Source organism: Pavona decussata, unplaced genomic scaffold (assembly GCF_977016875.1).
Source record: "Pavona decussata unplaced genomic scaffold, jaPavDecu1.1 SCAFFOLD_219, whole genome shotgun sequence".
NCBI classification, from domain to species: Eukaryota; Metazoa; Cnidaria; class Anthozoa; order Scleractinia; family Agariciidae; genus Pavona; species Pavona decussata.
This window is the reverse complement of record NW_028145624.1, coordinates 767,044-782,755: the sequence shown is the minus strand read 5'-3', so window position 1 is coordinate 782,755 and position 15,712 is coordinate 767,044. Positions and strand designations below refer to the sequence as shown.

The following is a 15,712-nucleotide window of genomic DNA, read 5'->3' as shown; positions in this document are numbered from 1 at the left end:
TGAAATTCTGAAATGCTGGGTTTCCTTTCAAAACATCCGCAGGTGTATATATATCGTTTTTTTACTCGTGGATATGCTTTAGCAGTCCGCGATTGTAGTCGCTTTCCGTATGCAACCGGTGTAACCGGAAGTGGAATAATAGCCAATCCCACAGCAAGGGAGACAATCGTGTAATTGGTGATTAGCATACCTTAGTGACCGACTATCGCGTAACGCGCAATCTGATTGGCTACACAGGTGCCGTCTATCGATCGATAGACGGCAGTTTGTCAGAGCGCGCGCGATTTAACATGCATCATTGCACAAATATATCAAAATTTATGAAGTAAAAAGATTTTTTTGCTTCATAGATCGATCACTGAGGTATGCTAAAACAATTAGACGGCTCGCTCTCGGTTTCTATCGCCTTTTGATAGTTGGCTCGGGGCTTCGCCCCTCGCCAACTATCAGCCGATAGAAACCTCGAGCTCGCCGTCTAATTGTTAATTGGTTGATCTTTGCACTAGTACCCAGATTCTTGTTACACACGCGTGAACTTAAATTTCAAAAACAAATATGGCGGCCCAAAGGACGAACTTTGTGCTAGAGATTTGGATAAAAATAGCAGTGTTTAGACGTCAACCTGTATCAAGACAGTGGATGAAAATAGCAAGGATCTTTTTAAGCGCTCGGAAACTTTGCAGAAGTTTTCAAGTTTGGGAGCGATCTTTATATTCTTTCGATCCTGCGCCACTGTGTGGAAATGTTCTGCTCTAACAGATATAGAAGATTTGTTGTGTTGAAGGAATTTTTTTAGTGTGATAAATGTTAAAAGTAGAGGGGGTTTTGCTTTGTCGGTAGACGGCGAAATTTCCGACGGCTTTGTCAATCGAGGAGGTAAGATGACTTCAAATCTTTATGTATGGTTATGTACGCTTGCATACTTTTTAAACTAATTGTGGTGTTTTTGTTTGTTTTTGTTTTTTGAGGAGGGAGCAATTTTCTAGAAGTAACCTTTAATCTTTAAGCAAGATAATGTTCAAATTACAAGCTAATACGGATAATAGAAGGCCAGCGTTGTTATATGAATTCATGTGGTTGGTAACATAAGTTTCTTAATATGCACAGTAAAGAGATCGTTCCAAACTGGTACACCGCGGACCAAAACGATTCCTTAATTATAGGGATTTACAAAATATTTTAGATTTCATCGTTTTCTAGTCAAATTGAGTGAATGTGTTTTTGTTGATGTTTAGGTTCTGTTTGAGGGAGATACACATTGGAGATGTTTGAAGACAGGAGAAATATTTCAAGTCAAGATAGCTTTGTGTTATTTTTCTATTTTCTTTTAAGGGACCGATCGTTTATTACGTCCTAGGGGGGGGGGGGTGGTTTTTGAGGGGGGGTAATTTTTTTAAACGAGCTCTTTTTGGGGGAGTAATTTTTTACCTTGTACGAAAAGTGAGGGGGGTAAAATTTTAAGACATACAAAAGGTACCAACCAAATGTATTTAGCAATTTTTCTTCTCATCAATCATAGAGTTGGTAAAATCGACTAGAAACTTCTCCATATCGCTTCTATTCTTCAGGGGTGTCTCGAAAACGAAGACCTCTAAAACGAAGAACCTAAGACCCTAAGACCCTGACAACTCGAAAACGAAGACCCCCAAAAGCTCATTTTTAACTAATGAAAAAGAAAAATTAAAGGCAAAACTAAGGGACAAAATCTTTTGGACGAATCCTTACTGATAAGTAAATATACTCGAATCAAAGTTCACTGTAACCCAGGATTAGCTTAATCGGGCTTTGAACAACTGGGCCCTGAACGACAAAGATCTTCCACGTAATGGGTTGAGTAAATTAGACAGGCAAACGTGAAACCGTGTATTCCATCAAGCAGTTTATCTCTGAAGGCTTGTTTATCTGGGCAAAAAAATTGACTAAAAGACGAATAGAGATGGTAGGCTTCTTCAAAATCTTTATATCCACATCCATACATCAAATGCTCCTGTACTGCTCTCAAACCCCGAGCTGCGTTGACTTTCTGTGTACCTTCTTTTGACGACTGAAGAATAGACTCCAGCAATAACAAAACATCGTTATTATCAAGACATTGAAGGGATGATCTAAGGTACGTTCCCTTACTTGAATTTCGCCTAACTTCTGATCGTTTCTCTTGCCAGTTAAAGAGCTAGTGACAAGTAATCAAGCGTTGTGGCCAGGACCTTCTCAACAATTCAACCACCAGGCCAACCATGGGAAGGGGGGGGGGGGGGGTAAAATTTTCAAACTGTCATTGCAGTGGGGGGTAAAGCGTTTGTTTGAAAGTTTTTTTGGGGGGTAAAATTTTCATACACTCGATTTTTTAGAAAACCACCGCCCCCCTAGGACGTAATAAACGATCGGTCCCTAAGTACTGTACTTGTAGCTCATTTGATTTATAAATTCAATACAATGGATTGAAAAACTCATTTTTAAAAATTTCTGTTATTCCAAGGTTGATAGCTATTCTTCTACATATTAAAGTTGTTTATTTTGGTCTCCAACTAGGTGCTCAGTCCCATGCAAAACTGATATCGATTTATTAGAGAGTCAAGATGTCTTTCTTGCTGTCAACTTAATCTTAGAATGTATTATAATTATTAATTTTTTTTCCATTTGTTTTGGAAGGGATAGGAAAAGCGGGAGTCTTTTATAACTTGCTGTCAACCACATTAGTTCTTTTGTTTTGAGAGTGCAAACTGATACTGTTTTGTTCAGGGAAACCACAGCAGTAATTAGCTGGCTCTTATTCTTGATATTACAAAGTGAAGACGACAATCGCTTGTGAATGCCTTATGCTACTTTATATATATATGAAAACTAGTAAGAATGAAAACTGGATTAGGGAGTGGATTCGATGACCTAGATCCAAGGTTCTCTCTCCTTTCAAAGTTGGTTTGACATAAAATCAAATAGCACTGGGGTATTAATCCTCAACTGTCCCTGTCTCAACTGTCTCCACTGTTACCAAACAAAACTCCTCAGGCAGTTATCCCCAGCAGTTTGTTTACACTTTGCTACATGAGAGAGTTAACTTGGAATAAAGTTGGAAATAACACAACAATTAAACGATAATGAAATTTTGGGCTGTGTAGTACTGATTATACAAATATTAAGAAATCAGAGAATTACCTCTGCATGGGGTGTAAACTTCTGTGCTGGAAGGAAACCACTTAAATTTGGCATTGCCCTAGTGAGGACATTTGGTCCATCAGTGATCAAATCATGGGGTCATGGGTTTGAATCCTAACAAGGTCAAAGAGTTTTTCTTTACCATGCATCGACCACATTTCCTAACTGAGGTAATACTGAGAAGAAAATTATATAAGTGTTTCCTTCCACCACAAAAATTTACATTGCAGATTTTATTCTCCGATTTCTCAATTAAGGTAGTGTGCTTGCTTCAACCCGTTAACCTTTTTTTCCTTACAAGCAAAAACCCAATTGAAGAAGTCAGTAGACTGCTAAACACTAGGCTGCTGCAGCCTCATCACTCCAGCTTATGGATAGCACCTCATCTGAGCCGGAAGTCCCATTCATTTTTACACTGCAAATACCTACCATGTATCATTAAATAAGCATTCTGTAAAATATTCCTTACATTACATTTCATCATCCTGTTTTTCTGAGAAAAAAAGATAGAAGGTACAAGCGTGCTTAAAGAGAGTTGAGTGTGCATATCATAGTCCTTTTCGGAACATTTTATAAAATGATGTACAATTATTTATACCTTGCTTAAAATATTGCAAATTAAAAGCATTTTTATCACTTTATCCTTGAAACAATCAGTGGTTTAAACTCTTCTTATATAAATAAAGAATATTTTACATAAACCCTGTACAAAATGGAAAAGGAAATATTAATTACTATTTTTCCTTATATTACTGAAAAAGTTATACAAGACTATGTGATAAGGTGTAGAAAACTGTAGCACTGGTCACTGACGTCACAAAACCCATAAAAAATAAACAGTTATTGTTGGATTTTCAAAAGTAAGTAAAAGGAAACAATTCACTTGGTGTATAAAATTTGTGTAATAATGTTGCATAAATCACTACAGTGGAATACCAATTTTTTTTTAACCTCCTCGAGAAACTGAATTTTGTTCAAAAAATAGGAGGTAAAATCTGACTGAAGCAGATTGAAGAGAATTAACAACTACTGGTTCAAAGAATCGGGAGTGTCGAAAAATTGAGGGTTCAAATAACTGAGATTGCACTGTAAAAATAAATAACTGTACATATTTCATAATTCATTACTCACTACTAAGTTTTGAATTTTTCTGTTAATTAAAAGAGAAAGCTGATAAGAAGTTTGACCTTTTATCTGTTATTATAGTTATCAACAGAAGCCAGGGTCAGGTTGCATTGAACATGGCCTGAATATCAGCCACATCCACGAGATAACGGCAGTGTCACTTTGATTAAAAGTATAGAAGAAACAAGCATAGTTTGCGCCAGGGAGGATCTGGCAATCTAAATGATATATCACAGTTTGACTGCTATTTCACTTGATAACCTGATAACTGTCCATTGACGTTTATGAACTGACGTACACAAAGTGTATTACATTAGCAACAAACAACCTAAAAAACAACCTTTTCATATCAAAATCAGTTGCCACTGAACTAACCAATAAAACACTGTTTGAAGTCACTGTACATATTGAAGATCCGTTTTATTATTTCTAGTAGTCAATTACGCAGGGGCTCTATTGATATCCTGAGCCTACCTACTAAGGCTACCCTGTTTACGTAAAGACGACTTGACTTGATTTCGCTGCGATTTGGTCAAAGCTGATCAAATATTTGACAAGGTACACCGCTTCCTGTAACATCATATTGCTCTAATCAGTTTAGTAACAGTCCTGAGGAACTTTACATTATTGGCCAAATTTTTTACGTTGTAATCTATTTCCATCCTAGCCATCTGCAGCCACAGATAATTCATCCTGGCTTTTGTATAGTAGCAGGTAATTCGTAAAAGAACGAAACCATTGTTTTAACGTTTACATGAATACAAACATGTTTCTTGGCTATTAAAAGTGAAATTACAAATAGGTGACATTGTCCCTTTAAGGATTGTTTCAGGGCGATGCCTACTTATACAGAAGTATTATTGCACAGTTTATGACTAAACGGGCAAAGCAGATCTTAGTATGGGCTACTAGAATCCAGAAAGAAAATTGAGGGGTAGGGGGGTATTTTTGAAAGATAATTAAGCAACAATTATTCTAAAAAGCAGTAAAATACAAAGCAATGGCGTCTTTTTTTTTTTTTTTTTCAAAATTGAAGCTTTATTATCTTTGAAAAATGCATGGCTACCCCCAATTTTCTTTTTTAGCAAGAGCACTTGCTAAGTTCTGCTTTGTCCGCATAATTTTAAACCGCGCCACCACCCATAGGAAACCCGAGTATCTCGTGATGCGCAGAACATATGCGTAGTACCGAAAGTAGGCACCGGCTTTAACATTGCTGGTCGTTTTATTAGTTTCAAATGCTCAATGCAGAAAACATCTGTTGATCACTATATAGTAGCTCCAAAAAGCGCAATATGGTAGTTCTTCGATATCCGCGATCATGTCAAAGTTGCCTAATGCTGTAAGGTTGTATATAGCTCGAGAACAAGAACAACAACAACGGACTAAACGTGAACCACTCTCACCATCGGCATCTGTACCACTTGTATCAGTCATCAAAATGTATCCACACGAATCAGTACTAATAATGGGGCGCATTATTTATGGCAGTAAGAAGTGTCAGCTGGGCAGAGGGTCTCATGATTGCTTCAGTGTGGTCAAAAAACTAAAAAGGAGAAACACAACAAGGCCAGCAAAGCATGTCTATTTATTTCATGAAGAGTCAAATTAAATCAAATACATATAAAGATATGACTACTCGTATACGCACCAAATCGGCAAATCGGCACTCGGATTTCCTTCTTCCGAGTATGCCTGTGTCATTCACTGAATAATACATCATTCTACTGTAATTATATAGCTTGCCAAAGCACGATCAATTATTTTTTTTACGCTCGAAGTTAGTAACAATTTTGCTTTACAATAGCCTAAACTGCTTCAGAATTGTTTTACGTGTTCTATACTTGAGCTATAAACAATCTTGTTTTTATTGTAGACTACACTATTCTTTCAATCTATTTTGAAAATCAAGTTTAAAATCACTTAGCCATTTTTAGCAAAAGCAAAAGGAAATGCGTGTAATAAAAGTAATAAATTCTCGACATTTCTTGGCGTGGATTTACGATAACTATTTTCCCAGATTCAACATAATCTCTATCATCAGGACCAGTTCAAATTTGTCAGGAGGAGGACTTAATTTTCCCGCAGTGAATATTAAATTGAAAATTGCCAAATGTAGTCGCCTGATTTCAAGCCCATAATCAGAATTGAAAAATCTTTTTTCGCAAAAAACCTTTCAAAAAATCAAGACAATTTAGAGTACCTAGATAGTATCTATTATTTACGTGAATGTATATTGGTTCAGATCACATATGCACTTTTCTTGCCATTGTTTTACTGATTATAGCTGCCTGTAGAATGTTTGATGTGGTGCAAAACGGGGCACAGCCTGACAAAGCAGAGAAATATATTCTTGCAAACTAGCAAAAGAAAATTCATAGGAACACTTAACAGTCAAACCTGCTTTAAAAGGTTACCCTGTATTAAGCGGTCATTTCTTAAACTCCCGCCGGAAAATTGCCTTTCTGACATAGTCACCGTAAAAACGACCTCTGTTTAGTGGTCACCTCATTGCGAAGTCCCAATGAGTGTATTTCCGTTGTCTTTACATGTGTTAAACTCCAAAAACAGTAACTGTAAGTATGTCCATTCTGGTAACCACATGCTGTAACTTCACTTTACAGATGAAAAAAGGAAGTAGCAAATTTTTACTGGCCAATTCGCCCTGTGTGGGTTTTCTCCTACGTGAAATTCCTCTGTTGTTGATATATATTTACTCCAGTTACACTTGTATTAAGCGGGTCAATGAGCCGTTTCACAAGGGTGACCGTTTAATATAGGTTTAACTGTAATTAAGAAAAATAAGTAGGGCAGAAAAAAAAAATGCCCATATCTTCTCAAGTTCCCGCCAAGAAGTGTCATAAGTTAAATGTTTTTTTAGTAACTCTGTATTTAACTTTTACGTGGATAATAATAAGATTTTTACATAGAAAACTAAACGAGTAAAAACTAATTCAAAAACACACAGAAGACTTTAACGGGAATCTCAATAGCTGTTTTGCTGGCAAGGAACACTGATTCGTAGCTCTTAGCTACTTGGGCATATGAAGTCACAACAGATTGGACTCCGAGAACTGCTATGCACAGATGTGCATTGATATTGCAGTTTACCGACTGGCACCTGATTATAACATGTAACATAATAGAAGCATGCTGCGAGTCTCAATTCCATCCTGCAAGTTAAATCCCAGTTTGTATCTGGATGAGCGCAGTTGCCTTTTTTCACGTATTCGAAAGCATCTCTTCCCAGCGTTTTAAGGCAAGATTTATGATTAGTTACATTAACGTCTCGCTTCTGACGTCGATTTTGGATAACTGCAAAGCAAGTGACAGACACATGAGTTTACGGCCTCTCCCTGTTGGGTACCCTTCTTTTCTACAAGAGTTTTCCTGTAGGACTGGCGAAAAATTAAAATAAGGCGGAACCCTGTTAATACGACCACCTTCGGGCCGTGAGAATGTGGTTGCAATTACGGGGTTGTCAGTGCCCGGTTGTTCGAAAGCCGATTAACGCTAATCCAGGGTTAAAAGTTAACCGAGGTTTTCAGTTCGCTCTTTAAAAATGCTTTTAAAAGCTTATTTTAAGCTAATGTTAAAGGAAAGTCTAAGTCAAAACTGAGGGACAAAAATCTTTTGGAAAACTCACTGTTGATAAGCAATTAAACGCGAGTTATAGTTCACGTTAACCCAGGATTAGGTTCATCGGGCTTTGAACAACCGGGTCCAGATTAACAAGGTTGTAAAACTAAGGAAATGACTGAACTCTCAATTGATGCAGGGCACAAAAAAGTGGTCATAATAACGAGATGGCCGTATTAACGAGGTTCCACTGTAGTTGCTCAATTTAATTGACCCCTTCCCCAACTCCACCCTAATGAATTATTTTTATAACAAGTTGATGGGGAAAGGAAGATGATTTAGTTTCATTATCTTGTGATTGCTTTATGAAAATCACATACTAAGGCGAAAATATTTTGTAGCTCATGTAAACGAGAGAAAACAGATATTTCCGTACGCTTGGGATTTTTGCTTTCTTTCCGTAAACGTGATATCAATTTTTTGAAATTAGGTCACAGGGCATAACATTTTTGGAAATACCTTTTAGTTTCAACTGTATAGATTTCAGCTGAAGTGAATGTGAGAAACTCATCTGAGTTTCAAGAAAGAACCCACAAGAGAGAAAATGAAGCAATTGTTCTGCTTTGACCGAAACTACATGTCGTTTTTTAATTCCACAATAACTTGTCCTTTACCCACGTCTATTGATGTTAACAACAGCTCAAAATTTGGGTTTTGCTAAAAACCGGCTTGCCTCAAAGCCCACGGCCCGGGCATTTCTTTTACGTTCATTTTACGATGGGGGATACTTACTGTGAAAGACTGGTAAGTAGCAAAATAACACTATGGTTAGCATAAATAGCACTCGAAGCATGGTTAACGCTAACCCGGGTTAAATACCATGACAACCTATAGGTTAGCACTAACCATGCTTCGAGCAACTCAGCCCTGGACAGCTTAACTAGCACACGGTCAGCCTACATAGCACTCTGGTTAACCTAATTCAGCTTAGGTAACTTGCGGTTAGCCTTTTTATGTGGGGTTAGGATATCTAGCGAGAAAATTGCTGAGTCAGGGCAGCCAGTCGTCGTAGTCTTAGAGGTAGCTTTCCTTTCCTTTTTACGCCATCTTGACGTGGGCGTAAAAAAATATTCGGGCCGTGAACTGTGAAGTGTCCGCCGGGCCGCGGGCCACCTTTTAACAAAACCCCTAAAAATTATCCCACTTACTCGCAGTTCCATTTCCATTGCTTGGATCGACTTTGGTGTGTTCCGTGTTGTAAATCGGCAAAGCTCCGCAAAAGTCTAAGATCTCCTTCGTGAGAAGAAGTCTGTTAGCGGTTCCAGTCACAATCACAAGACTTGAATCTGTCTTCACTGGAAGCGTGCCAGTCTGGGAAGCTGCCTGTGGAATCACAATGCAAGATGAAATAAATGCATTAATAAGAAAATTGCTACGAATAGAAGAGTGTTATATTTTTAAGGTGTAATAATTTCTTTATCTGATATGACTAGAAAGGAAGAAACGTGAACTTATATTTTTAAGAGACGTTTTCGTTAGTGTTACCGTCGTGGTTGCTTTAAGTCCCTAATATTATTTACCCGATTTAGGTCTGCTTGCAGTTTCCCTGGTGGTGACATAGCTGAGTCCAGTTTTGAGATGAAGCAGACCTTTCGAGACAGAATCCTGGTAACAGTGACACGCTGTAGATCAAGAGGCATAAAAGTCAATAGTGGAGGTTTCCAAACCGAGCGTTAAAAATATTATGGCTCCTGGAAGCAGATTAGGTCAATTTTTAGATCTGGAATTTCAAAAATTTAAGGGTGCTGTCATTGGTAAGAAATTTTTTAAAATCGATCAAATACAAACGGAAATTTATTATTTTCCTTTAAGATTTGGGACACGGTTAAAATACACAAAGACGCATTTTTTTACCACAGTGCGTATTCTAGTTTTGGTTTGAAATGTTTAAACAGTGAAATTTCACAAAGCTGGTTTATTTTCATGGAAAGTAAGATCCAGTCGCGTGCGTATGCACTCTCCGGTGCGCACTGCGGTGGACGGTTTCCTGTTGTCATGCAGTTTAAATCTGCCAAGTTTCAAATGTCTAGGCAATATCTTCTTGAAGAAAACATAATGAACATTCCCTCATCTCACACGTCAGCTCAAGTTCGATAGATTTCCGTTCGCTTCGACGGTGGTCATTTTTTCAGTATCCACAATTATTATTTCCAGTGGTAAAACGCAAAATAATGCCCCAAATATGGCTAAAAACAAGCTAAAAACTCGTACCCAGAGTCCACAGGTTCTTTGGCCAGCGGTTTGTCAACCGCTGGTCAAAGAGCCTGAAGACTCTGGATACGAGTTTGGCTAAAAAGCACATGCGTCCATTTTTCCCGCGAAACCAATCAACCTTCAATTTTTGATGCGAAGCTTGTGGAAAAGCCTTTGGAAAAAGATCAGATTCACGGTATATAGAGGGGCCTATTATGTAGTTTATTTTAATTAAGGAAAGATTTATTTATTTCAAAACGAGATTTCTTTATCGGTGGCGAGAAACCCGAAAGGCTGGTTGAAAAGCGATTAAGCCTTCACGATGGCCAAGGCTCTGGAGGTGGTTCGAGAACGAGTTTAGTTTAGCTAGAACTGTGAAGCTCGAAGAAGTTGGGAAATTTTGTCTCGTTAATGTGGAAACCAATTCCTTACGTACATCAGCCCCGATGGCACAAAATTTAAAAGCGTACGTTTGATGTGGATAGCATTGTGCATTGTATTTGGCTCAATTTCTCATTCTGAAAATGTGGAAAAACCGTCACAATCACTCAAACAATGGAATCTGTCCAAGAAGATTCGGAAAAAGATTTTGGACCACCAGCTCGTAGCCTGCGTGGCAGGCGCATGAAAAATATATAGGGCGCGAAAAAGAGCGTGGAGCTCGCGCGAGGGAGGGACACACGCGCGCCATATATTTTTCATGCGCCTGCCACGCAGGCTATAGAGCGTTTTCATTCACGTGACTACCGGCCATATTGGTTTACCGAAACAAAAGAAAGTATTTGCATAGAAGTAGAGTTCAATTCCCAGAGGTTTAGTTTGGGACACCAACATGGCCGCCATTTCTTTGTTTTGGGACACCAACATGGCCGCCGTGACGTCATTCTCTTTATATTCCTAATTTCTGTAGCGCGCGTCTAGCACGCGATGGATCTAGCGAGCGGCAAAGGCGCATAATTTTACCGTCACTTTGCAGTACACGTGATCTGAGGGAAAAAAGTACGACTAACGCCGTTCATTGGATTACGCGACGTAACCCGTTCGGCGCTCCAGCAAAAATGAAAGAAAAGAAAAAATAGGAAAAGCGTGTACTGTTAGGTACACTTTTGTTCTTTTGTAAGAATGGACCTAATGTTGATGCTGAGGTTGAACGCTCTTATTTTTAGGGCAATTTGAGCCTGAAAAGTTCTTAAGTAACCTAAAAAGAGAGCAAGGCTGATTTCACGGTTAGGAAAGTATATTTTTCCAATATTTCGAAAGGCACGGACTTTTTTCGTCAGGGTATGTACCCTGAAGAAGAAAGCCGTGCCTTTCGAAGTATTGGAAAAATATACTTCCCTAATCGTGAAATCAGCCTCGCTCTCCTTTTAAGAATATTTTTTTTGCTGATTAGATCCTTCACTACAGGATCCGGTACTTTTATTTTGTCGCGGTTATCCTTTCAAACACAGTTGATTACCGGAATTTAAAACTTAGTATCTCAATAAATCTATGCAGACGAAGTAGAGTTCAATTCCCAGAAGTTTAGTTTGGGACACCAACATGGCCGCCATTTCTTTGTTTTGGGACACCAACATGGCCGCCGACCTATTCGAACCGATTAATGGGTTATTGGACAATGTGGACTGAAGTTTTACATGCAACATTTTAACCGTATTTATATGGTTCATTTTAAAAATATTTGGTCAAAAATAAAATGTTCTCAACTCACTCTCAGTTTTGGTAATGTTCTTAGTATGTTCTTAAGTTTTAGATAATCTCAGCCTCAACGCTCTTATAGAAAAGGTTCTTATTTAAAAAAATGTGTAGTTTAGGCTAAAATTGATGTAATAGAGCTAAAAAAGTAATGCTTAGAAGTTCAAATTACCCGTTTTGACGAAATTCCGCGTCAAGAGCGTCCATGCTTTTAATTTAGTGTTTAAGTTGCTCTCGTTCGCCAGTGAGCTGATCACAAAATATTTTTAAAAGAGGATGTCTTTAGCGAAGACAATAATTTTATTTCATCGATCCATCCAGAACAGTCTCGTCTTTCACGTAAAAGAGGGCAGTATTGACAGATATGTCAACACCGTACGTATACTCTTTGAGAAATTGTACACCAAGATGACACAAAGATTTTCGCACACGCAGTTCGTGTTTTTCCCGGGAAAGACCTCGTAGAAACCAAACTACTCTCGCTTATTACTCGCACACCGTTCGGTCCTGATCTCAGAAATTTGGCGTACAGGTTGCATTTTAGGTAATCTCTCACATGTTAAAAAAAGGTATGACCTGAAAGATTCATTTCAACATTCAGGAATTTCTAGACAAACCACTTGGTGTAATTGCCCCTGGAGTAACACATTCAAATAAGTTACATCGCTTTTATAATCGATTAAAATTTCTTTTCAGTATCCAGATAAACAACTATACAACGGTGACTTTCAGCATAAACTTACAGTTTTTACAACCTGGATCCGCTTGGCCAAAAATTAGAAATCAAAGCACTTACCAACTTAAAATCGTGGTAAAAATCAGCGCCCTCAACGTCATTGTGAGGAGGAACTCGAAAAACTTCGACGTCGTTTTTTTTATCAATATCGATTTCCTCTGAGAATGGTGTTCCCTTTTCCACGAGATCCATTTTATAACGATCAACCTGGAAAATATTTGAAGGAAATCAGCCGAAATCAGTGATCAGTTTTCAATGTTGTTCATCTTTCATTGACTATATGTGTTGTGTGTTGGCGTGCCCTACGAGCGAACAATTTTCTTTTCAAAGCAGAAAGTCTGAGATTCCCATGTAGAATTCTTAATTTAATTACACAATGCAGGAGCCACAAATTAACTTTATCTTGCAAGTCTGCAAGCTAATGAAAACGACGTTCATGCAAGTGTACATGTACTGAGGGTTTTTATTGGGAATCCCGAATCATGGAATTGGGATTCGAGTTCGAGTTGGACTTTGAGTTGGACTGATATAAAAATACAAACAAAAAAACCTTCGTTATTTTCGACAGCGAGAGCGCGCTCTCGAACTGAGGACTTCATGTGAAAGGAATGGGGATGCTCGGAATTTAAATTAAAAACATTTACTAAATTAAAAGAGACCAGTCTGGGTCGGGCTCGAGCTTTATTTATTAATTCGAGCGGTATCAAGGCGTTTTATTTTTTGTTTTGTGTCTCCACGTGGAACCCTAAATGACATCGAAAAATATTTCCGCTTCGTCCTAAGTGAGACCACAATCCGTGATTTTACACCCGTAAGAGACCTCCGTGATTTACAGACTGTATTGATGTTGATTGACAATTATCCCGATAAACGGAACAACTCAATTTATACAAGAGAGGATGTACCCCCTCATCCTCTCTTGATTTATAATAACAATATTATATTATTAAAAAACTGTTAGAAGATAAAATCATTTTAAAGCTTAAGGCAGTTTTAACCTGCTTTCTGTCGCCTTCCTTTATACGCAGCTCCCCGAGGGTCAGTCGCCTCAGATTTTCCAATAAAATTAGAATTTGCACACTTCATCTCGTTCTTTGAAATGTTACCTTAACGTTTCGAAAAGGACGTTATAGCCCCCTTCATTAAAAACTGGATCATTGTATAATGCAATTCGAGCGATTTGATTGGCTTAGCGGCCATGGTATATGAACCATTATACCATGCCCGAGAAATAGAGACCATTGAATTGTCTTCTAACTGTTATTGCAAAGCGAAATCCGCAAAATCTAGCAATATTTCTTGATTGTTTTTAAAAAACAATTATTCCACTCACGCTTGTTGTATATGAGATGATTATAACTATCATCTTATATCCAACGCGCACTCGTCGAATAATTGTTAAATATGTCCTTTAGATAACATTTAATTCTTTAACATTGTCTTGTCCTTCGAAAAAGCGCTTACCGCGGGGTTGGTATCAGTGTCTCCCTCTAACTCCCCCCCCCCCCCCCCCTTCCCCTCGACGGCGACGGCAACGACAACGCCACAAAACAAAAGGCTTAATGAGCAAAACAATCCCTCTGCACGTGCGTTATATATTTTTGTTTTTGTACATTTCTTTGCCGTCCTCTGCAAAACAACAACGTGAAATGACCAAATTCAAGGTTTTGTGAAGATCGTGAGCACACGATGAGGATTTTTTTTATTTTCCTTCCTTACTTAAACGGCGTTCCTATCAATTTAGTTCCCGGATACTTCGCCCACATTGTACAAGTTGAACAAATTGGAATAATCTCGAAGTAGTACAAGTACCCGAACTTATATTTTCAAGTGGAGATAGCTTGTTTTCGGTTGGATATTTGCTTAGGTTCGCTTTCCGTCAGTTATCCAAGTGAGCGCAGGCTCGATTCCTGAACAGCAAGTGGAAGTAACTCCAACGCAGGCACATGCGCAGCTTTGTCTTTTCCATAAAAGCTGTTTTGTCAATTCTACATACCCTATTAATTCATTTGAAGAGAGGCATCTTGCAGAAATCGTATTGCGAGTTTTCCGGTCTTCTAAAGATTGAGAAGCATGTCACGCGTTCACGGGGAATTATGTCAACACCGGGCTCACACTGTGAGCCGCCAGCCAATAACATAGTAGAACCCCTGACGTTCATAGGAAACAAAATAAAAAGTTATAGTTTTCAGTTCAGTCACGTTTTTCCCAAGGAATTGAGAACGAGTGTAATTAGAATCGAAGGAGCGAAGTGGGGTTTCCCGGAAACGGTGAGTTATCCTAAAAGTTAACCGAGGTTTTGATCTCGCTCAATAAAAATGTTTTTAAAATCTAATTTTAAGCCAATGGTAAAGAAAAGTCAAAGTCAAAACTGAGGGACAAAACTCTTTTTGAAAAATCTTTGTAATCAAAATTCTCGTTAATCCAGGATTAGCTTAATCGGGCTTCGAGCAACTGGGCCCTGGGTGAAGCCGTTTGCCGCGAAAAGGTTGCTGGGGAGTTCACGCCTTGTGGAGATTATGTCACCTTGATAACTTTTTAACTTTTTTGCGAAAATTCTTTTTTCTTTAAAACTCGGGCGTGTTTTAAGATGTTAAATTATTTTTTTGTTGAAAATGTAAGTTAAAGTAATTAACATTAATTTGATTTGATCGAAAAATAAAAGTTTGGCAAAAAGGAGCCCCGCGAAGGTTTGAAGTAACCTTAAACGTTGATTAATCTCGGATTAGCCGCTAATCATGCTTGCTTCTAACATCTCGGTCCTGAAGTCCCACTCGAACTCGAACTCGAATCCAAACTCGATAATTCCTCACTCCCGTTTTGACTTTATCGTCAGCGGAAACTTTGTTCATTATCGGCTCATTATGATAGAGGCTCTACTCAGCATTGTAGCCGCAACGCATGGTTAACACTAACCTTTACATGTGTAATACTGGCAAGAAGGCATGAAATCTCCAAACTGAGAACTGTAATTGCGAATATCTAGAAAGCAAATCAAAAAGGAAAGTAAGTAAAGAGGAACGTCAGCTTTAAGAACGTATGTCAAACTAATCACCTTCATGGCAGGACTGTATCGGTCGGTGGTGTAAATGTGCAGTTTAACAGACAGCTCGACTTGCTGTCTTCAAACAATCGCGCGGTAATAAGTTTTGCGGAGGTGCGTTTTGCAAT

General features: G+C 38.3%; 1 protein-coding gene and 1 long non-coding RNA gene across 2 annotated transcripts in view; one reads left to right on the top strand and one right to left on the bottom strand.

Annotated features, from left to right (window-relative positions):
- LOC146459390 (uncharacterized) overlaps window positions 1-15,617 on the bottom strand; it is a 30,730-nt gene extending 15,113 nt beyond the window's left edge. The window contains exons 1-6 of the mRNA XM_085089626.1: window positions 15,597-15,617; window positions 15,458-15,523; window positions 12,602-12,748; window positions 9,438-9,539; window positions 9,066-9,240; window positions 6,696-7,593 (exon numbers count right to left, since the gene is read on the bottom strand). Coding sequence (XP_084945752.1) covers window positions 7,307-7,593; window positions 9,066-9,240; window positions 9,438-9,539; window positions 12,602-12,748; window positions 15,458-15,523; window positions 15,597-15,602 — 783 coding nt within the window. The 5' untranslated portion in view covers window positions 15,603-15,617 and the 3' untranslated portion in view covers window positions 6,696-7,306. The remainder of the gene's footprint in view (window positions 1-6,695; window positions 7,594-9,065; window positions 9,241-9,437; window positions 9,540-12,601; window positions 12,749-15,457; window positions 15,524-15,596) is intronic.
- On the top strand, window positions 493-3,575 carry LOC146459391 (uncharacterized). The gene is made up of 3 exons (XR_014857910.1): window positions 493-876; window positions 1,236-1,341; window positions 2,408-3,575. It is a non-coding gene; the product is annotated as an uncharacterized LOC146459391 (long non-coding RNA).
- Window positions 15,618-15,712: the final 95 nt, after the last annotated feature.